The sequence below is a fragment of the Nannobrachium achirus genome, assembly GCF_963921795.1.
Source record: "Nannobrachium achirus genome assembly, chromosome: 10".
Classification (NCBI taxonomy): Eukaryota; Metazoa; Chordata; class Actinopteri; order Myctophiformes; family Myctophidae; genus Nannobrachium; species Nannobrachium achirus.
The window spans coordinates 43454826-43478326 of record NC_137819.1 but is presented as its reverse complement, the minus strand read 5'-3'; the positions used below and the strand labels follow the sequence as shown (position 1 = coordinate 43478326).

General features: G+C 44.4%; 1 protein-coding gene across 1 annotated transcript in view; it reads right to left on the bottom strand.

Moving 5' to 3' along the window:
• csmd2 (CUB and Sushi multiple domains 2) overlaps positions 1 to 23501 on the bottom strand; it is a gene marked incomplete at its 5' end in the record, with an annotated part of 568918 nt that overhangs the window by 408257 nt on the left and 137160 nt on the right. Inside the window, one exon of the mRNA XM_080735514.1 lies at positions 23133 to 23340. Coding sequence (XP_080591640.1) covers positions 23133 to 23340 — 208 coding nt within the window. The remainder of the gene's footprint in view (positions 1 to 23132; positions 23341 to 23501) is intronic.

The following is a 23501-nucleotide window of genomic DNA, read 5'->3' as shown; positions in this document are numbered from 1 at the left end:
TAAAGTTTTAGAACCCCCACTCCGTTATTTTCAGCTTCTGAAGCCTTCTCTTTATATGTTTTCTACTTAGCCGTGACAGGGGCGGGATTTCCCGGCAAAATTACGTCATCACACTACCGGCCAATCACAGCGAGGGTTATACACTGCCGGCCAATCACAGCGCATCTTGAAGTGGGGTCGCCATATTTGTAGTCGCCCGTGTGTCTCTATACTCAAAAGGCAATCTCGCCTACCAGGCAGGGTGAAGGAGTCCGTTTCTCCGGAATGCCTGAACGCACACGAAAAACGGCCGAAAGACGCGGACGCGACCGCGGTTTGCTATAGGGCTAATGACCACTAGTTGAGCATCTTACACAGTATAGCTTTAAGGGGAGACCTTCAAATTTCAAAGTTTGAGAAACACTGCTCTAGATATTGAACAACGGTTCTCAAACCCTGGTCCACACGGAACCTGATTGCTGCCGGTTTTCATTTTGCACACTGGAAGATACCAACAGGGACTGATTTATGCCTTGGGAAGGTACAGGTAGGTGAAGGTAAACGCTGTCGGTTGTAAGCGAAAACCAACGGCAACAGTCTAGGTCCCCATGCAGTTCCATAAAAATGCAAAGCCGGCTGTCCAAACCGCCCTGACTTTTTAAATCAAGAAAGTGAGTCACCCGCGCTCGCTCGCGCCCAGTCCACAGCGAGGTTCACACTTTTTATGGCGAGGGGCAACGCTGCCCGTGACCCTTTGCCTCCTGCATTTATTGATGCAGTGGAAGTGGGGAGGGCTTTCTCTTTATGGAGGCACGGCCTGTAATTGCTGGCCAGCGCACGTTCGCCGCAGTTCGTGGAGGTTCCCCTTGTAAATATATTCCAGGTGGCCTGGTGTCACCTCATTCGCAGAAGACGAAAAAAAAGAGACAGCCACTGTCTGATGAATGGCTGCAGAAGGGATTGTTCACTGTCAACGGAACAATGCACACACACGCACGCACACACACACACACACACACACACACACACACACACACACACACACACACACACACACACACACACACACACACACACACACACACACACACACACACACACACACACACACACACACACACACACACACACACACCACCCTTTTCACCCTGTCCGATGTTAGATTAAGAAATATTACCATCCAGCATGTCCCCACGTTACCTTAAGGGTGATTTATACTTCCCATGCGCACGAGTGTCGCGCAACCGCAAAAGCTGATCTGCAAGCTCACAACACGTTGCGCCGCGACGTGTTGTGAACTTGTAGATCCGCTGTTTCTGGTGCGCAGCACGCCGGCTAACAACTGGGACTTTTACCTTGCAGGCTATAGCTTCACACCTCATTCATTCCTGTGTGACCTCTCTCTCCCTCCCTCCCTCTCTCCCTGTCTCTCCCTCTCTCTCCCTCCCTCCCTCTCTCTCTCTCTCTCTCTCTCTCTCTCTCTCTCTCTCTCTCTCTCTCTCTCTCTCTCTCTCTCTCTCTCTCTCTCTCTCTCTCTCTCTCTCTCTCTCTCTCTCTCTCTCTCTCTCTCTCTCTCTCTCTCTGGGGAGACGTGAGTCTTCTACGCCTGCGCTAAAGGGACACTATGAATAGTTACTTTGCTCAATGAAGGCAGACAGACATCTTGGTGAGTCACTGTGTCCTCTTGGAACAGTGGGAGTGACTCAGTCTTTTAATGTCCTCTGCATCAGGGGACTGAACGATCCCTGGTGGCCAACGTGAGTCAGCCACTTTGACTGATGCCGGGACCGTAGTGCTTTTTAGATGGCACCGCTGACTCAATTAAGCAGTGTTGTTTGTCCTTGTTGTCGTCTTTATTTTGCTAATGTGTGTGTGTCGCGGTAAGAGACAGAGCGAGTGGCAGACAATGGGGACAGAGAATGTGTTATGGTCTCGCGGTGACCTAGATCGGAACAGAACACAAGGCCAGAAGAAGACTGCACCGCACACACACGCGCACGTACAAACACACGCACGCACACACACTCAATACAATGGAAACGGGGGCATTAAAACTATGCCATTGTCTTGCCCACCCCTCTCTATAGACTCCGTCCCTTGCAATGCACTGCACTTCCAAGACAGATTCTGTGGCTTTTCCTCCACCTCATTTTCTCCTCTCAACCCTCCCGATCTCATCTTTCCGTTCTCTCATGGCTAATTACTATGATTGATTAATCGACTGGCGTGACATCTCTCTTGGCCCTGTGGATTTTAGCGTGTCGCCCCCAATCAAACACAGAGAGTTGGAAGGAGGTCAAGGTTAAGATTGTCCTAGAGAGACTGAAAAAAAAAAAGAAAAGTGTTGATTGAGGGAGTCCGCCGGTTGCATCGGTTTCAAAATGGCCACCTCTTCATCCTATACCAGTGGTTCTCAACCTTTTCAGGACGACCCCCAAAATAATCATATTTGAACTGGGGACCCCCCACCTTGACGAGCACTAAGAGTTGAGTTGAGGCATTATATTTTGTATAACACAGTTCTATTGTGAAAATAGCAGATCCACATGCTCACAACGCCTCGCAACGCGAGGCGTTGTGAGCATGTAGATCTGCTATTTTCACAATTTCTGACACTGATATTTGACAATTTGGCCAACGTTTAATTTGTCATTTTAGAGGTATTAAAAAGTCCTAAATTGTCAATTTGGAAATGTGCAAATACCCTCTATACACTTAAACTTTGGGTTGGTTTGTTTACTGTTGAGTGAGAAAAATGTTTGCACATTAGGTAAATCATTTGGGAACCCCCCAAAATAATTTGGGGACCCCCCACAGGTTGAGAACCACTGTCCTATACCACCGGAAAACAACCCTCCGAACGCAAGCCGATCTGATTTCTCTCGAGCCGCACTTGACCCAGGGATTGAATCAAACCAAAAGGCGCTGTGGGATTAGAAGGCTAAAGCATCAAGAAAAACATTCTTGTTTTCGAGGAAGCGATAAATGATGAAAGTGATGAGGAGGGAAGGATCAACATATTGATTAAGGTGGTCAGCGGTGCGGATCCCTCAGACCTGCTTGTGATGCACCACTCTCCTCTTGGATCTTATTATATTAAGGCCTGTTTCGAGTGGTCATTATCAAATAAAAGGCTGAAGAGGAGGCTGGTAAGCATGCAGAGCTAAAGGGCCCGGAGCCTCGTGATCCAGCATGACAAAGTTAGGGGGGTGGCGTTGGTTGAAATGTATAGCTAACAATCCATGACTTTTATGTCCTGCCTGGGATTTGAGCGTGGGTCTTCCGAGTGAGTGACAAAACATCAATCGATTTAGTTTTAGTCATAGTCTTTTGAATAAAATTTCATTTAATTTAGTCACCTGAAAAGTTTTAGTTTTAGTAAAATTTTAGGTGACTAAATTTACAGTTGATTTAGTCAACTAAAATGTATTTTGGTGGGCCTTGATGGCATCGTAATGACTGATTTTACACTTACACTTTGTTGCATGCTGAAAATAGCCGATCTACAAGCTCACGTGTCGCGCTGCGGCGCGTTGTGCACTTGTAGATCTGCCATTTTCAGCACGCAACACCTGAGAGTAACCAAACATAAAATGACCCTCTTCTCCACTAGTCCGTTTTTGTCTAGTTTTTATTTTGTTGACGAAATTGTCAATATATTTAGTCTCAGTTTTAGTCATCACAGCTTAGTTTTTATTTCGTTTTTATTTCGTTTTCGTAAGTGAAAAAAAAAAACGCAGTCGACAAACATTTTTCGTCATAGTTTTAGTCGACAAAATCAACACATCATGTCATGATGTCATGCCCGCTTGTCTAAGGGAGAGATTGTGGTGGGTCTGCATGTCTCAATGGGAATAGTAGGGAGACCACCTTCAACCACTACAGTGCACTAGTTATAATGTATTTAAGAGCCTTAACCAGATTGGTTAAAATAAATTCCAGGTTGCAGATTCAAGTGAAAACAGAAACTCTCTGAACTCTGAATCAAATGGACTAATTACAGATAAAATGATGAGTGGTCATGATAGAAGTCTTTCACAATAGCCCCTGATAAGAGCCCACGCAGACATGATGACATTTAACTACCAACATGGGAAATTAAATGACGGTAATCATCAGCAGTTTCCCTTTCTGCTTAAATGAAGACGGTTCATTGAAAAAAATGAAAAAAATAAAAACGTTAATTTACATGCCAACACTGTGATGTGCATATCAATATGGCAACGTGTCTCATTGTACAGATCATAAGCCATTAGTGCGTCAGCGGGAGTGTTAACTCCAACAGATTGGATCCCATTGGCGCACTGCTTAGTAAACACAACTTGGGAGAAACACGCTTAGGGCACAGTGATGTGGTCCATTAGCCCTAACCTCTGTGTGTACCCAGGGGCGTCACTCACAAGGGGGGGGGGGGGGGGGGGGGGGAGTGGGACTGAGTTACTAGGGCCCAAGGTGGAGGGGCCTTAATTATTTTATACTTTAGCTATTGAAAAATAGCAGATATACAAGCTCACAACGCGGCACCGAGTGCCGCGCTGCGAGCTTGTAGATCTGCTATTTTTGAAAAGTCGTGAAAATGTGCGCAAATCTTTGAATATATGTATTTTTTAAGCGGACATTTGTAACTGAAATTTCGCTTCTGAGGGGTCCCTGGAACTAAATATTTTGAGATGGGGGGCCGTGGCCAAATACATATCATTTTGGGGGTCCTTCACAGGAAAAGGTTTGAGCGCCACTGACGTACATTAGTAGAAACAGGTTTTTCCAAAAACCTTAGAAGGATTTGAATTAAAAAGACGATTTCACGATTTTTCAAAGAATAGCAGATATAGTCTACAAGCTTGCAGCGCGGCACCGAGTGCCACGCTGTGAGCTTGTAGATCTGCTATTTTGTCAATAGTTAAAGCACAAGCACAATAGTTCTCCCGCTATGAATAACATTTATTGGGGGCCCACAGTGAATCCTTGTACCCAGGGCCCAGAATTTGGTGCGACACCCCTGTGTGTACCATTTGGTCTCGTAGGGACAGGGGGTGAAGTAACACATGGCTAGACATGCTTACACAGACACATTGCTACGCAGGGCTCCCTCCCTCAAGGGAGCTGCTTTATAGTCCAGACTAAATAATGCCTGGTAAAAAAATAAAAATGCTGCCTGTGCCAGTTTTTCATCTTTGTTTTATTTTCTATTTAGGACGCAGAAAATCAATGACAACCATTGAACTGTAGCCTATCTCTGCTAAATGACGAAATTGAAATGGGCCTCGCCTTGAGAATAAAAGTATGAAGTCAGCCTATGTGCTTGATAAAAATATATCAGAAATCCTTGGCCCTTTTCCCCAACCTTGCTCTCTCCACTCCAGAGACCCTCTCCTCTCTGTCTCTATCTCTTACCCTGAGTGATGTGACAGTGGGAGTAACAAAGTGTAGCGCGCAGGGTGAGCCAATCTGCAGCGCGGCGCCAGGTGTTGGAGATAATGTTCCATTGGAGCGTTTCTCCGCGGGCAGCGCAAAGTTCACTGCCGCTGCAGTTTTGATCGATGGCGCGTTGCAGATTGAGTCCTCAAACAAGAGAGGCTGTTAATAAATCCTGACTCAGACAAACAGACTTTGAGGGGCCAACGGCGGAGAGAGCGGCAAAGACAGGTATTGATCCGCTGGGCGGGCGCGGCTTGATAACGGCAAACAATACTTTTGGATGCATAAACCTGACACAGCAAAGCAAAAGCAAGTGAGCTATTTGGTGGAACATGTTGTGAGGCGAACGCAAGAACGAGAGAGATCTTGACAGGTTGAAGTCGGTTACGTTCGGACAAATGAACCACTACTACTCTGTGACCGGGGTCCAACGGGGTTCTATAGCAGGGGTCATCAACATGCCTGTACTCGGACAATTGTGTCCGTGGCAAGACCTGGTTTTGTCTGTGGCAAATTCTAGATTACATTTTTTTATAGAATTGGATTCCTTTTACTTAGGACATTATGGTGATAACTGGTTCCTTCCAATCCCATACAATTCTAATCAATATTCATTAATACATTTTTACGCGTATCTGTCCAGCGGGAAAAACTACAACCTACAAGATAATAACATCTCGACCAATTAAAGTAGTATGCATATTTCATTGGCACTGGCTGCCTACTCTCAGCAGGAAAGGCTGCAAACCTGAAATGGCTGGAGATTGTGTGGCATTGTATAATTGCATAATTATGGGATTATTCAAAGTGGAAAACATTCCATGTGAATTAAAAGGAATTTACAGAAATATATTGGAATTTTGAGCTTTGTTAACACTAGCTTTATTTATCATGCCATATAAACATAAATATTTTGTTCCGTAATAAACAGACACACATACAACATTTCTCAATTAATTAAAATTTTTAATCTATTCAACATCTTTGTGTGTTCCTAAACAGTGACCAGTTGCGCTCAGAGGTGGCTGATGTTGGTGTGCTTTGGATAATGATGGACGTTACAGGTGCAAAGGCTTCTCATCCACAAAGTCCATTTCATCTAGAATAAGGGTCTTCAACGCTTTCAAGCCAAGGACCCCTTAGTTGAGAGAGGGATGAAGCAAGGACCCCCACAACCTTATCATAGATTCCAAATAGTTTTATCATTTGACAGCACAATCATCAGTGTATTTTGGATTCATGTCAATTCGTGTTTTCAGATATTTAACCACTTGAACCATCAATACTTAATAAACTTGAACTTTTGCTCTGTACTTAGTTTGCTCTTTTTCCCCACTCTACATCAAACCTCTTTGCCAAAAACAGCTCAGCTTGTAGATCTGCTAACAGCCGATCTACAAGCTCAACTTGTAGATCTGCTATTTTTGGCTAAAGTTCTCAGAATATGGGTTCAAGTGGTTAATATAAAAAAAGGAGAAAACGTTTTTATCACACAAAGATTTGGAGGACCCCCTGTAGTAACTCTGAGGACCCCCTAGGGGTCCCAGGCCCCTTGATCTAGAATTGCATTTTGTGTCGCTTCTTCTCCAACTAGGCTATAATAACGTCTAACTTCTGTCCTAAAAGAAAATCTAAATCTCAAAAGTTCCCAAACTTAACTTCCAGCAGTAAAGCTACGGAAGGTTTCCTGAAATTCACCTGAACCTTTCCACCCCTTAGCAACCCCAGAAGACAGAACTAGGACAGAGAAACATACAGGCAGTGAGCAGCAGTAGGAGGGGAATGTGATTCCCCTCAGTCAGACAGCTTGGTACTATATAATATATACTACCAGTAAGACTCCCTAATCGGGAGATAAGCGACCGTAGGTGGCTTATCTCCACAAATAGGGCAAAAATGTGTTTTTCCCAAATCTTCCTGATCCATGTTGATGACATGAGTGTAGACATGCTGTGTAGTGATATTCGTGATTTTAGGGCAAAAACTGTAGGAGCAGTGTCCAAAAATGTGTTTTAAAAATCGGCCTGAAGGTGGCGCTAGAATAGGGCCATGTGAGAAATGAGGGGTGGGGTCTCCGCGTTGCCTTGGCGGACGAATAGCTACCGGCCCCGGCTCTCCCGGACGCTCCTAGCCCGAGTTATGGCATTTTATGTGCGCTGCAGTGGCAGGGGGTCCTCCACTGGGGGCGCCACCACTTTTGCATCCGTTCTGGAGCACCAGGAGTCGGTGGTCCCCGGGAATTCCCCGCGAGCAGCCCCGTTGGGGTGGTCATTTGGTCATTTTTGCACATTTGGTCATTTTTTACATCTGGGGGTCCCCCAGGGACCTGGGGGTCCCTGGGGCTCCGGGGGTCCTTGGAGGTTGTAGTTTGGCAGGCAAGGAGTGTGTGTGTAAAATCTGGCATGGATCGGGTCAACGGGTGTGGAGATATAAGCAGGGAAAAAGTGTGGCGTGTGAGCACATTTGGTCATTTTTTACATCTGGGGGTCCCCCAGGGACCTGGGGGTCCCTGGGGCTCCGGGGGTCCTTGGAGGTTGTAGTTTGGCAGTCAAGGAGTGTGTGTGCAAAATTAGGCATGGATGGGGGCAACGGTTGTGGAGATATGAGCAGGGCAAAAGTCAGGGCCGGTTCCTGGCATAGGCAACATAAGCGGTCGCTTAGGGCCACAACCATAAGGGGGCCACATCACAGGGAGAAGACTGCAACGCGTTTTGAGCTTGTAGATCAGCTATTTTTCACTATATGCATTGTGGAGTGAGTGTGAAGTGGCCCTCTCGACATGTGGCCAAGACCCACAGGTTAATATCGGAATACTGATATATTATTGATTTCAGCTGTTACCCACTTTAATTACTTCAGTCTATAGTAGTAGCATAATGACCAGTGCTATAGTCTTTTTTGTCAATGTATTTGCATTTCATAAGGTTAACATACGAACATATAAATGTATTTGAAATTAAATAATAATGTTACTTTTCAGGATTCCAGTAAAAAAAATAGCTAAAAAGAATACAGGATTCCAATTTAAAACAATTTGAAAATAATGGATCACCGCAATGCTTGTAGATACTTTTTTTTTACAATATGCATTGTGGCCCTATGGAGTGATTGTGAAATATAGTGGCCCTCTCCATCATCTAAGTTGCCCACTCCTACCCTATCCAAATGCTACTTATTATTTTAATGCGCAATAAAATTTAGATCTCACACAAGACAACAGAACTGAAAATATGCCACATACTGTATGTAGAGTTGAATAGGCCTACAAGTTGCAATTTGAGACCAAAAGAACACAGGATGAAGGTGTGTGATGTTTTGTATGAATCTGATTCAAATCAATTGTTGTTTTTTCTTGTTATAACATTACACTCATGTTTTTGGACAAATTAAACAGTGTCTAGAAATAGATAATGTATTATAATAGTTATATCTTGGTTTTGAAATGTTTTTCATTAGAGCATAGGCCTACATGTTTCTGTTTTAATAGCTTTTAACCAGAGAGAATGATCTAATAATGTTTTACCTCCATTGTAAACTTTATTGTGTGTTATAGGTAGAACTGTCTGATCTGTGCCAAAATGCAGATTTCTATGCATTTCTGGGGTTTTGACCGCCCCTCAAAACCCCAAATATTTTTGGATGTATATAGGATGTATCCCGTATTTGAATCTCTGGGAGTTGGCAACCCTATGTGTAGTTAGTAGATACATGCTTGAGTGCTAACAACAGACACCACATGTTCTACTAGATAGAAGAAGACATTATTATTTATAACTTTGGTTTTGGCGATTCAAAGACAGTTAATAAGTGCGCGCGTCCGTCAGTGGGGGGCCACCTAAAATAATCTTGCTTAGGGCCACCTGAACCCTAGAACCGGCCCTGGCAAAAGTGTGACGGACTCACTGACTCACTGACTCACAGAGTCGGTAGTAAATGCGACCTACGGTCGCAATCACAGCAGGAGGCAGGTGATCTCATGTTGCCTTTGACGTGCTGCTTCTTGACATGTGTCAGAGTTCCATTACCATCCGTCACGTCAGCCCTGAATCTTTCTCCTCACAGCCTATGTTTATCCCTGCATGATCTCTCTTTACTCTACAGGTGGTTTATTTATTTATTTACAGTGTACAGTAGAATGCTTTTGAGTTTGTCCCATTTGCCATTATTCATCCCCCACCTCCCACAGCTACCACTGGTGTCCACTAGGGATAGTATTGCGCCATGTAAAACCTTTCATTGACAAACTGGTTATCCTACATGTTCCCAATGTATGAATGAATGAACCATTGTAAAGCGCTTTGAGCACTTGGAAAAGCGCTATAAAAATGCAATTCATTCATCATTACAGTAGTACACTATGTTCTATTGGTCTGTCTTTCAATGTTATATGAGATACTAAGGTGGTAAATAAGCCATAAGGCTTTCTAGGATCTCCTTTTAGTTGACCTTGTACCAGTGATTTGTGCTGTCATGAAACTGTACTTTTCTCTATTGCAAACTGCTAATAAACTCTTCAATTAATCAAACTGTTTCCACTTTTCATGTGTGGGTGGGTCATGGACACATATGGGTCCCATTCTTCATGAAGAAATTAAAGAAAAATAAAATAAATTGTATGAATTAGAAAACATTTTTAAGAAGTAGTGAAATTAACCGATCTGCAAGTTAGGGTATGCCAGATTGAGCTAAAACCACTGCGATCAGTGTGCAATGATTCTGTCAAGAATGACAATAAAACACAACACAAATGATGCATATTAGTATTAATAGAGGTGTTTATACACAAATGAGTTTGGCAAAAGTCGACCTGCTGGTGGCGCTATAACAGTCCAATATGAAAAGAGTGTAATTTGTGTTAAAACACAACACAAATTATGCGTATTAGTATTAATAGAGGTGTTTCTGCACACACAAATGAGTTTGGCAAAAGTCGACTGTATACACCATCCCCGTTGCAAGAGAGATGCTATAAGGAAAGGAAGGGAAGTCATGAGAAAATGACGCACAACTGTGAATGCTGGCAGAGGATGTAAAAATCAAATTTGAGAGCGCATAAATCTAAAAGTGCGTGTTCCGCGCACATACGACAAGCATTGCCTCGGTCTCGCGTCTCACTCAAAATAAGTAAAAACTTTGCTGTATGCATCGTGAGCCATTTATATTGCTCATTTCACGTTCGCGGATGATTGCTACTGTATGCGGGTTTTTACGATGAAAGCGCAACTTGCAGTAATTTATTGCAGAATGCCGGACCTTTCATTAGACAATCAGAGGGAACTAGGCCTCCACTCAGACACAAATAACGGCATGTGTAAGAGAGTGTAAGAGACTGACTGAGAAGGGGGGGGGGGGGGGGTTCCAGAGGGGGCCTTTCACCCTCAGTTGCAAATCCTGCCCCCTCAGTTTAAGTTTTATATTGCGTTGTGTGCTTTTAGATCGGCTATTTTCACTAGTTTAAATAATTTTTAAAATGATAAATACAAAACCAACGGTATTGGACATACAAGGTTTCTACTCAACAACATCAAAATATATATTGTTAAATGAGATGTGCCCCCTCACTATTTTCAACTGCCCCCTCAGTCATTTCATCCTGCAGCCGAGCCTGAGACAGAGACAGAGCCTGAGACAGAGACATGCAGAGACAGAGACAGAGAGAGAGAGACAGAGACAGAGACAGAGACAGAGAGAGAGGCACCACAGTCAGACCCTGTCTGACGTGACCAGACTTGCAATGTGGCGGTGAATCACTGGTAAAAGCTCCACAGCGAAATGATTCTTCTGCTCTCCCTCTCTATGGTTTGGCTTCTGAGAAATGGGCCACCGAATGAGAAATGAATAGAAATTAATTCAATACCTAAACTGAGCATGAACTCGCTCACCCGTCACAAAGCCATACACAAATCGCTTCGAACCTCTGTGCAAAAAAACAGCACCTCCCCACTGTACCACCGCCAGTACCACCATCTCCCGTGCCCCATTTAGTAGGGGTGTAGCGACACATTTGAACAACGAAACGATACGCATCACAATACATGTTTAACGATACGATACATGGACGATATTGGTTCATTCATGGCGATACGATACGATTCAGTGATTTAAAATCGATATAGTAACTATTTAGCAAAGATGTGTCCATAGAGCAGGTTTTTAAGGTAAATATCTATTATTATGGATATAAATAAGTAAACACTGTGATTCTTTAGCAAATAATTATATGGACATTATATTATGGACAAACCCACCTTGACATGAACACAGAGATTACACACATTTATCGAGACCAAGAGTAGATATATGGAATGGAAAAGTAATTAGACCCCTCCATTTTCCCTCTTAAAATTGCTAAATACAAGGCACAAATACTTAGTTTCCATACAATAGATTATTTGCATTGCAAAACAATTAGATACTGATTAATTGCATTTTAAACGATACAATACAGAGCCAAACGGTACGATATTTGCTTTTGCAAATCGATATAGTAGATCATTGCAAATTAAAAAACGATTTTTCGATTCAGTCACTATATCGTCACACCCCTACTACTTAGCCGTTGCCATATTCATCAGACAACTCGACCCCCCCCCCCCCCCCCCCCCCCCCACCCCAAAATGAAGTTAAAAGAGGAAACAGCTGCCCACGTGCTTGTGCCTATAATAGACTGGTGAAAATGCAAGTGGGCAATTACCTGCACTTGAGCTGCCTGGCAAACAATGGTCAGGCGCACGCACGCGATCACTCAGCCGCACACAGACACACACACACACACACTCAGTCACTGTGTGAGTTTTATTGCAGGAAGTGGTTGAGAGGGGCGCACGTGACTGGCAGCCAATAGCTCGACATGATGGATGTTGCTGTCGAGACCCGCTGGGAGAGAGCGTATGGGACAAATACACTGTGTTCCCTCCAGGGTGAACAGCAGTTGGCAGTGGCACACACACATGCACACACACACAGGGACGTGCTGGCCATTGGGAAAAGTGGGACTCCCGAACGGCCGGTTCATTCCCATTAGGAAAATATATATATATATAATGTCTGCCTTCGTTCCATTTTGGGGGCTGGGTGGCCAACAAAGTAAATCGTCACTGTCGGGCAGAAACCTTGTATCTCCAAGTTTCAAATTTGTAGATTTTTTCGCAAAGCAAAGCCCTGCTTTATCATACAAGGCCGTCGCACAAAAGTAGTGAAAACAGCAGATCTACAAGCACACAACGCCTCGCGGTGCCAGGCGTTGTGTGCTTGTAGATCGGCTGTTTTCACTAGTTTAAATCATTTTGAAAATGATTTAAACTAGTGCAAATGGCACATCTTTGAGTAGCAGCAGCTCTCTATAGCACGCAATGAGGGCCACTCCAACTCTTTTTCCCGGGCTGAATCAGGGGCCCAGCATGTCCCTGCACACACACACACACACACACACACACACACACACACACACACACACACACACACACACACACCTACACACACTTGGGTGCGTGCGTGTGCACCCACAGAGGAGCACTTGTACGCGTGCACAAAAAATCTGGCAATGGCACAACTGAGGTAAATGAGTGAAGAACAGCTGCATCGGATTCAAAGTCAAAATCCTTCCAAGGTTACCGGGCGATCAAGACAAGTTAAAAAAACTTTACTACACACCCTTGATAACAATGGGACACACGAAAAGTATGAGTCATTTACCTCTGCAGAAATTAATTAGCGAATTAAAGGGAAAGGGAAGTCTGTAACTCTCTGCTGGAACTGCGACCTGACTCTGAAAAAGAGGTTATGGATTGACAGAGAAATTAACTCGGAAACACTCTAATTATGTGGAGAATTCTAAAAATACACAGCAAAGTATTACCTGTGTGTCAATTTACGGTAACTGTGGATACAAATAGATACATTAACACCGATGCTTTTAATGTATATGACCGTGGTGGGAGGAGAAGTTGAGAAAACATATTTCGTATTTTTTTTTTCAGAAGTGCTGCAGCTCTCAGTCTGAGTCAACTTAACAGCTCGATATCCGCTTTTGAACTCTTTTTCACCTCTTCCTTGCCTTCTTTCAAGCTCTCTTCGTCAGTATTTCCTTCTCCAGAGAGTGACAAGCCGACCCATTCTCACTCCCGACTAGTCATACTTTGCCTCTTGGTCAGATGCCTTTGGCGTCCGGTGCAGTTAAAGACATTGGCACCGTTCAGAACAGACGCAAGCTCGCCTCACAGGGCTTACTAATGACAAAATTTCATATTTTGTTTATGGCAACACTAACTTGTTATCAATATTGAGTCTACATAATGGTCTTCAGCATATGCAGTGTCCTCTAGCGCACTGGTTCTCAACATGCGGTCCGGGCACTCCCAGGGGCCCTTGAACGGGTGATAGTTATACTGTAGGAACAAAATCGATCTTATGTATGAGTTAGTAACTCCGGGAGTGTGAACTGTGCAAATAGAACCAAATGGACCCACACAGGTCCATTGGGTTCCATTTCTACACTCGGTGATTTTAGAGATTAAACACAAATGCATCTCAAACTGGGGGTCCTTGAAATTAAAAGGTTTGAGAGCTCGTATACACTAGTGCAGTGGTTCCCAAAACTAGAAATGTGCATATAGGGGCGCCCGCTGGCCTACTGGTCCAGGCGCATACCACTTGGGCATTACCGCGGCGGCATTGCCGGTTCGGTTCCCGGTCCGGATTACCTTTGCCACGTGTCGCTCCCCGTCTCTCCCCCCATTTCCTGTCAGTCTACTGTCCTATCAATAAAGGCAAAAAGATCTAATCTAATCCATATACCCTTCATACACATAAGCTTATGTTGTTTACTGTTGAGTGAGAAAACAATGTTGCACATTAAGTTAATCATCTGGGGACCCCCCAAAATAATTTGGGTACCCCCCCTGGGGGTCCCGACACACAGGTTGAGAAGCACTGTGCTAGAGGGCATTCACAGCATTGTGAAGAGACACCTGGGCCACATGACCATGTTGTTCTGTTTGACGTGCACGGCATGACAATGTGTCGCACAAGCAGTTACAGTGCATAACAGCCCAGCAGGCCTAATCCATACAATGGCTTAAATGTCAGGCTAGCAGGGGGTACTGGGTTCAAAGGGAGAGGAAGAAAGGAGAGTGGGATGCCTATTGGCTCTGAGTTGTGACAGGAAAAAAACTATTCTTGTGGGAAATGAGTTTGCAGATATTTACCAGAATCAAACAACAATGAAAATACGTTTGTTTGAGAGAACGCCGCACGGCCAGACGGCACACTTTGAGTCGTCTCAAAAGGGAAACGCGTTTCACAGATGAGAAATGCATTATGGAGCTTTGCAAAAAAAAAAACAACAACAACAACCGGGCGCCAAAGAAAATGACAAGTCAAATAGCTTTGAGTTCCACTTAGTGACAAGCGGGCGAACGAGCATCAGGCTATTGGCGAGCGTTGGGCGTTATTTACATTGCCTCTTGAGTGGATGGTGATGGGGGTTAGAAAATCGATGTGGATGCAAGTACTGTAATGGTGGAATAATGTGTTCCCCTGGGCACGCCGTGCAGGCGCGTCCTGTCAGGGGGAAAACGCAGAGGGAGGGCAGGTTTTCAGCTGGCGTGTTTACCACCCCTTCCTGCTGCCATATTCAATCCACTCGCACATCCCCGTTTGTTTAGACAGAGTCCTCAGGGCTGTCTGTCGTGGCTGCCTCTTTAGGATGCTAACACCTCCGAGCGCGCCAATCAAAGTTGGCCGGTGCCGGTGATAACCACACAGAGTTAGGGAGTTCAAATTCAAAACGTGCTAGTGGGCGGATGGGTGGGGGGGTGGGTGGGAGTTCACGCTCGATGGTGATTGATGGTACTTATGCTGGAAAACTCACCATATCGTCGTTGTCTGGTGGTGGAAACCTCGTATCTCCAAGTTTCAAATGTGTATGTTCTTTCGCAAAGTAAAGCCCTGCTTCATCGTACAAGGCAATCGCACAAAATTAGTGAAAGCAGCCGATCTACAAGCACACAACGCCTCGCGGTGCGAGGCGTTGTGTGCTTGTAGATCGGCTGTTTTCACTAGTTTAAATCATTTTCAAAATTAAAAATGAAAAACGAACGGTTTTGGACATACAAGGTTATCACCCGACAACGACGATATTCTCTCTTTCCCGGTGTCGATCACTGTCTCTCTCTCCCACCCTCCTAAACCCACCGCCCCCTCTCTTTCTCTCTGGCAGAAGCTCTCCCTCTCTATCTCCCTCTCACACACATCAGGCTATCAGGTATAGTGGGTAAACCCCACTTGATGCCCTTGGAGACGAGGTGGATCAATGCATGAAGTGATATTCTGCACTTGCTCCCTGACCTGCTATTGGACCATGCTCCCACTATTGGTCCGGCCCACCTGTCTGTTAAGCTGCCAGTCAATGCAGAGGCCAGAAGAGCTTTCCTGTCATCTCAATAAAGTAGCCAATAGCCATGTGTGATGGCTATTATGGCAACACCGATAACATACACACACACACACACACACACACACACACACACACACACACACACACACACACACACACACACACACACACACACACACACACACACACACACACACACACACACACACACACACACACACACACACACACACACAGCTCACCAAGATACACAGCAGGTGTGTACTTAAAGCATTTAGCTATACAAGCATGAATCAATTCCAATCCAGGTTCAGTTGAGGGCATTTGCCACATGTAAAGACTAACATAGTAGCCTACTATAATATATAGTAAAGAAATATCATCGTTCAAGGTAAATGTCATTATTCTCAAAATGTTATGCTGTTTTACAAAAAAATATTGCATTTATCAATGCGTTATAAAATAAGAAAAATAAAAAATAAATCATGTCATAGGCCAGGGTTCCCCAATAGGCGGGCCGCGGGCCGCAAGGGGCTACTGTCTGGCCCACACCAACCCCAGTAATAATGGTGGTATAAGAGCAGCAACAACACTAGTATATATTCGTTGTCGGGTGGAAATCTTGTATCTCAAAATGTGTACGTTCTTTCGCAAATCATACAAGGCCGTCCCACAAAAGTAGTGAAAACAGCAGATCTACAAGCACACAACGTGCGAGGCGTTGTGTGCTTGTAGATCGGCTGTTTTCACTAGTTGAAATAATTTTTAAATTTATAAATTCAAAACGAACGGTTTTGGACATACAAGATTTTCACCCGACAACGACGAAAACTATCGCTGGAGTAGTGGGAACGCCACCGTCGCCCCCTGCAATGTTGTGGCCCTTGGCTTGGTACCCTAGACATAATTCGGCCCTTGGGGAAAACTAATTGGGGAACCCTGTCATAGGCCCTAGCTGTAACACTAATAATGAACAACATAACATGAGAATACTCGATTCACAAAGCCCTCAAGTGTACAATATGCAGCCGACGATCACCATGTTCAACACTCCATTCCTGAATATTTCATGAATATAGCTGACACAGGTAATCACAATACCATCTAGAGGCACATTACACCATGGAATCTATCATTATAAATTGGATATCTTATGGCGGTTCAGTGGGCATACAGTATATGTGAACAAGTGAGAGTGAGAGAGAGAGAGAGAGAGAGAGAGTGTGTGTGTGTGCGTGTGTGTGTGCGTGTGTGTGCGTGCGTGCGTGCGTGCGTGCGTGCGTGCGTGCGTGCGTGCGTGCGTGCGTGCGTGCGTGCGTGTCAGAGAGAGAGAGAGAGAGAGAGAGAGAGAGAGAGAGACTGCAACAGTGGTGTAAAGTACTTCTACTCTACTACATCTCGGATCCAAATATTGTACTTTTACTCCACTACATTTATTTGAAAACTTTAGTTACTAATTACTTTGTAGATTTTTATTATTACAAAACAATACATTAACCACTTCAGCCCTGTATGCATTTCGGCCATTTGAAAAATGCGAACCTTGGTACTTTAAACTGGACCAGGTCACCTCTGGGACAACCAGATCTTATTTTATTGTTGTGTTGTGTGGGACACGATCAACACAATCCTGAGTTATTTTTTGTGTTCAATCTGTGTTTTTAGATATTTTAGTATTTCATCCGATTTCAGCATGCTACAACTGGTCATATGATGCAAAATGCATCATATGACCAGTTGTAGCATGCTGAAATACTAACATATCTAAAAACACAGATTGAACACAAAAAATAATTCAGGATTGTGTTGATCGTGTCCCACACAACAATAAAATAAGATCTGGTTGTCCCAGAGGTGACCTGGTCCTTTAAGTATATTATGATGCCAATACTTTTGTACTTTCACTCAAGCATATTTTGAATTCCAGACTTTTACTTGTAAAAGAGTACTTCTATATTGCAGTATTGATACCTTTACTTAAGTAAAACATTTGAGTACTTTTTCCACCACTGCACGGCAATCAGTGAAACTCTGGCGAGGGATCACTGAGCCATGGTGGGAGAAGATGTAAGCAGGTCAGGTCTGTCACACCTCTCTACCTGACCCCCTTAATTGGCCACAAATCACAAGGCCTTAATCTCTCCCCCATCTCTCTCTCTCTCTCTCTCTCTCTCTCTCTCTTTCTACCACCACAGGGGTCTTCAACGTTTTCAGGCCAAAGACCTCTTAGTTGAGAAATAGATGAAGCAGGGACCCCCACATGCAACCTGTTCATAGATTCCATATAGTAACATTGTTTGAAAGCACAATTATGAACTGTTAATACTTAATAAACTTGACCTTTCACTCTGTAATTTTGCCCAAAAATGAAGATCTACAAGCTCACAACGCCTCGCAGCTTGTAGATCTTCTATTTTTGGCTAAATTTCTCAGAATATGGACACTAGGGTTCAAGTGGTTAATATAAAAATATAAATATCACTCAAAGATTTGGAGGTACCCCTGTAGTAACTCTGAGGACCCCCTAGGGGTCCCAGACCCCCTGTGGAAGACCCCTGCACTACCACGTTCATCTCCCCCTACCATGCTCCGGCACTAGTCTCTACTCCCTTCCACCGGTGTTCAGCATCCTGCTCGACTGACCTACGTCTTTCCCTTCTTTCTCTGTCCCTTCATCTGTCCAATTTCCCACACACTCTTTCCTTACTCTGAAGGCTGAAGTCTCATTATTACGGTCTAATGGGCTGACCTAAAGCCTACGTGGACCATGACACGTCCGCTAGGAAGTGGATAAGACAAAAAATGTAGTTTGAGTCAAAGTCTATAAGTGGACTGGGCTTCATCTTAGTAGTTGTGGGGAAGACGATTATCTTTCTTCTCCTCTTCATAACTAAGTAAGTACTGAATAGGTCAGGAGATTGTCGGTATCGGCCGACAACGCAGGAGTCTGTCCCTGTTACATTGCACTAGACCCCTGGCAGATGGATTGCTGAGGTGGAGCACCACACCTACAGTACCATCAGCTCCCGGTACCGCACGACTTGCTGCAAACCAAGCCATGCAACTCATGTGCTGAGTCGGCAGCGCACCCATGACCTTGTGGTCAAAAGGCGAGAGCTCTATTGCCTGAGCTACCCGGACATAACTTATCCTATGCAACAAATAGCAAACGGAAGACCCTGTACGTGATAAAACTTGGTATGCTTGGATTGGTTTAGCACAGCTATATCGGTACGGGTGGATATGTTGTCCCATAATATATTTATCTTATATTAGTGCTGCAGTTGCACTACTACAGGGACTATCACCATTGAGATGGCATTCTCAGGAGTGTGTTTGGAGCCCGTGTCAAAATGTGGTGCTATAGGAGCTGATGACATCATAAAATGTGCAGCGGCAGCAGAGTCGGGCTGCAGTCTGTGGGAGTCTTTTCGGGGGAAAGGGTTCCACACTCTGTGGCCAAGTTAAACTCAGAAGACATCGATATGAGGCTGCAGGGCACAATTCTCCAGTTTTTAGGACCACTCAGAGTCAATCACGTTCCTCTCTCAAAGTGTTTTTCGCTTTAGCGAATGGGCAAAAAACGCACACTGACAGAGGCTCCCAGGGCCCATCCATCTCCAAAATGAGTCCTCCTCAATACAGTATTATGCCGTTTCTGAACACACACACACACACACACACACACACACACACACACACACACACACACACACACACACACACACACACACACACACACACACACACACACACACACACACACACACACACACACACACACACACACACACACACACACACTCTCGCTCTCGCTCTCTCTGTGTTAATGCATGTGTATAGTATATTTCTTTATGTGTCAGAGTATATCCAGAACACAATAGCTCAGTGCCATCCCGTCCCCAAACTCCACCGTGTCTTCAGCTGTGACGACTTCAAAGTCTCTTTTGTCTCCTCTCTCCGTTTCAGAGAGTTCTTTAGATCCGCCAGGCTTAAAGCATGTGTGTTCACACGGTGATGTGTGCTACGCCGAATGAGAAAGTCTACAGTATTTGCACAATTATCAGCATGCCAGAAACAATACATGAAGGCGCAGACGCCTCTATGAATCCTTACGCAGACATGTGCTTGGCAGCACATATTGTCGCTGCTGGGCAGAAACATTGTAATGAGTGGTATGTCCAAATCCCTTACTCTTCAGGAAATGGAAACCCGCGGTCCAATGGATCCAGTGTAGTTATTATTTAGTCGCAAGCCCTTGTTAATACTTTTCATTGGTTAAATAGCTATAAAACCCAAAGATGGTGATTTTCAAAAATAGATAAAACAACAGATTGTTGTTTATAACAGAAGTTTGTAGATAAAATAGGTTATTCGTTTATGAAAAAAAGTTGAAATACAGTATGGAGATAAAAGGTTTCCGCCCGATAGTGATGATGTGGAGTCTACCTTGCATGTGCTTATACGTGTGTGTGTGTGTGTGTGTGCGTGTGTGTGTGTGTGTGTGTGTGTGTGTGTGTGTGTGTGTGTGTGTGTGTGTGTGTGTGTGTGTGTGTGTGTGTGTGTGTGTGTGTACATGCTGACTGGCAGTGGTAATCATGCCCACTAATTACTTCCTGTGCTGCGAGAGCTGTCAGAAAGAGGCAGAACTGCCACAGATGGTGAGAGACACACACTGACACTAGGATATCCTACCTCTTCATCATCATCTGTGTGTGTGTGTGTGTGTGTGTGTGTGTGTGTGTGTGTGTGTGTGTGTGTGTGTGTGTGTGTGTGTGTGTGTGTGTGTGTGTGTGTGTGTGTGTGTGTGTGTGTGTGTGTGTGTGTGTGTGTGTGTGCGCTCGCGCACAGGCCGGTAATGCGAGTATAAATCATACTTGAGAACCATTGACCACATGGAAAAATGGAGTGCCTGCCTGCCTGTCAGCTGATTCTTCAATTCATTAATTCCTGTTAAAGATGCAGGTTGGTCGATTATAAGCACGGGAGCATCTCCAAATAGCTTTTGTGCTGAACAGGCAAGGGTCTAAAAAAGAATAAAATGCAGCTTCCATCTCAAATGTCTCTCCCTCTGCGGTACACAGTTAAACAGAGTAGACCACAACCATGCTGCTATAGAGCCAGAGCCAGGCAAGTTTATTTAGTCAGGCAATTATTATTAGAAATATTAGCTATTTTTATGTTAAATATACATTTAAATAGTCCCCCCAGGAATCCGCGATTCCGCGATCACGGAATTTATGGCGGAATTCGCGACCACCCGCGGATTTCTCTGCCATTCGCGGACTTTTCTGACGTCCGCGGAATAACAGTCGCGAGTGGCGGCAGAGCGGCAACAGAAAGTAATTATTAAAAACGATAATAATTAATTCCGCAGAATCAGGATTGTTCTCTGCGGAATTAAGACTTTTTCTCCGCGGATTCCCGGGGGGACTATTTAAATAAAAAACGAAATGTTTAGTTTTTTCATCCGAAAATTCCACTCCACTGAGGTAAATAAATGAGTCAAAATGGCCATCAGAAATAGTTTAACTTTTACTTTAGAGGTATTTATACAGTGACCAAGCAGCCAAAACCAATCCAGGAATCACCCAGCGACAAGAGAAGCAATTGACTACACCTGTCAATAGCCAATTGATTGCTGCCCACTCTCGCCTGGACAGGGTGTGCCACCAAACTTCACCTTAGTGACACCAGTCCCAACGAGCAGGACACAATTCCAATAATAGCTAGCCAACCCTTACCCACCACTAGCTGTGACTCCTGTCTTTAGGGGTTATTGTTGGCTGCTTGCCCGCTGCTGAATCAAATCCTTCCTCCATTTGCCGTCTACCCAGTGATCCAGAGGGCTGCCTGCCTCTCTCCCTGCTGACAGAGTTGCCCAGAGCTGGACCGACTCCACCACCACCTCGGCTTGAATCACTTCCTAGCCTGCCAACGGATCTGTGGAAGTATGCGCCCCAAAACTCACCCTAGGTTAGGGCTGGGCAATACACCGAAAGAATATCTACATCGACATTTAGAACCAATAACCAACTTAATTCTGCTCATGTAAGTTAGTTGAACAATGGAGTTTTCTTTTTAATATACTGTGTTTTCGGTTATTTCTTATAATTCATATCAATACATTTGTATCATTAACTCCTTAACTCTGTATTATACTTGTACAATAGTGGCATACAAACATAGTGAAAATAGCTGAACTAAGCTTATAGCGTGTCTCAATGTGACACGTTGTGTGAGATTGTAGATCTTCTGTTTTCACCGGTAACGATTCCTTAATCATAATCGAGGCAAAAGTTTAAAATAATTGTGACACTGATTCAAAGTCGTATCGCCCAGCCCTACCCCGGGTCTGTCTTATTCCTTCAGCACTGTTGCTCCGCCTGTCCAAGGTTCGTCCCTCACCAATGAGCTACCTACCCTAGAGAAACATCAACAACGTTGCTTGAGATTAGACACATTGAATCACCATGAATCATTGGTCTCAACTAGGCCAGCAGAGCATCATCAGGAAAGGAAGGAGGTGCTCTTATGCTCATATGAAAACAAAGCTATTATCAAAACCACTATGACATTGTGGTCGGACCGGCCTCTACTCTGTCAAATGAATCATCCCTGTTCTCAGACAGAGTGGACCACATGGCTGAATGGGGAGAAGCAACATTCAGTTGATGTGCCCGAAATGTCTGGAACAAACAATCGGGGAAACTACTGGTCTGCCACAGCTATCACATCTTTTAAATCACAGCAAAATAAAAAAAATAAAAACATAAAAAAGTTTGCCACCTCTTTTTTATTGAGAATTCTTGACTTTAATGTACTGTAATTTTACTCTTATTTTTCTATAAATGTCCTAGTATAATGTTTTTTTGCTTTCTTTTGCTTCAAAAGCACATTGAATTGCCTTGTTATTGAATTGTGCTATACAAATAAAACTGCATGGGGTACTCTTTTCCCACTCTTTCTTTGGACAACAACAACAACAACAACAACAACAACAACAACAACAACAACAACAACAACAACAACAACAATATATTCCTGGCTCAAATCCCCCCAGGACTGAGTGCATGAAGGAAGGCCCTGGTTAATAGTAATAGTTACCTACTTCCTCCCGCAAGGGAAATTCTGTATTTTCAGCCCAACCCAGCTGATTCGCTGCCCACAAGGAGCGCGTGAGCAATTAGGGGTTAAGAGTCTTGCTCAGGGACACACATCGACATTGGTACCCTGGCCTGGAATCGAACCAGTGACAACCAGGGGCTCTGGTTCCCCAGGCGGGGCTCCCTAACCATTCAGCTATGCCACCACAACAAAGGTTAGGTACAGTACTCACCACTGGGAGGAGCCGTCCGTGCCGCTGACCTCCAGGAGGTCGTAGTCGTCCTCCAGCTGGAAGTCGGAGAAGACCAGGGCGATGGTGTCGCCAGGCTCGGCCAGCACGGTCCAGGTGCAGTCGGCGTTGTTGCTGTACTCCCCGGGGTAGTTGGGGCTGGTGATCACCCCGCTCTGGCCCCGCAGCGTGCCCCCGCAGCCGTCGTCGGCTGCAAATCAAATCACAGAACAGTTTACAGTTACAGTTTAGGCATTTAGCAGACGCTCTTGATCCATAGCGACAATAAACAAGGTAAAACATCAATACAATAAGCAAGGTAATACATCAATACATCAACATCAGTACATCAAATGCATAGAAATATCAATC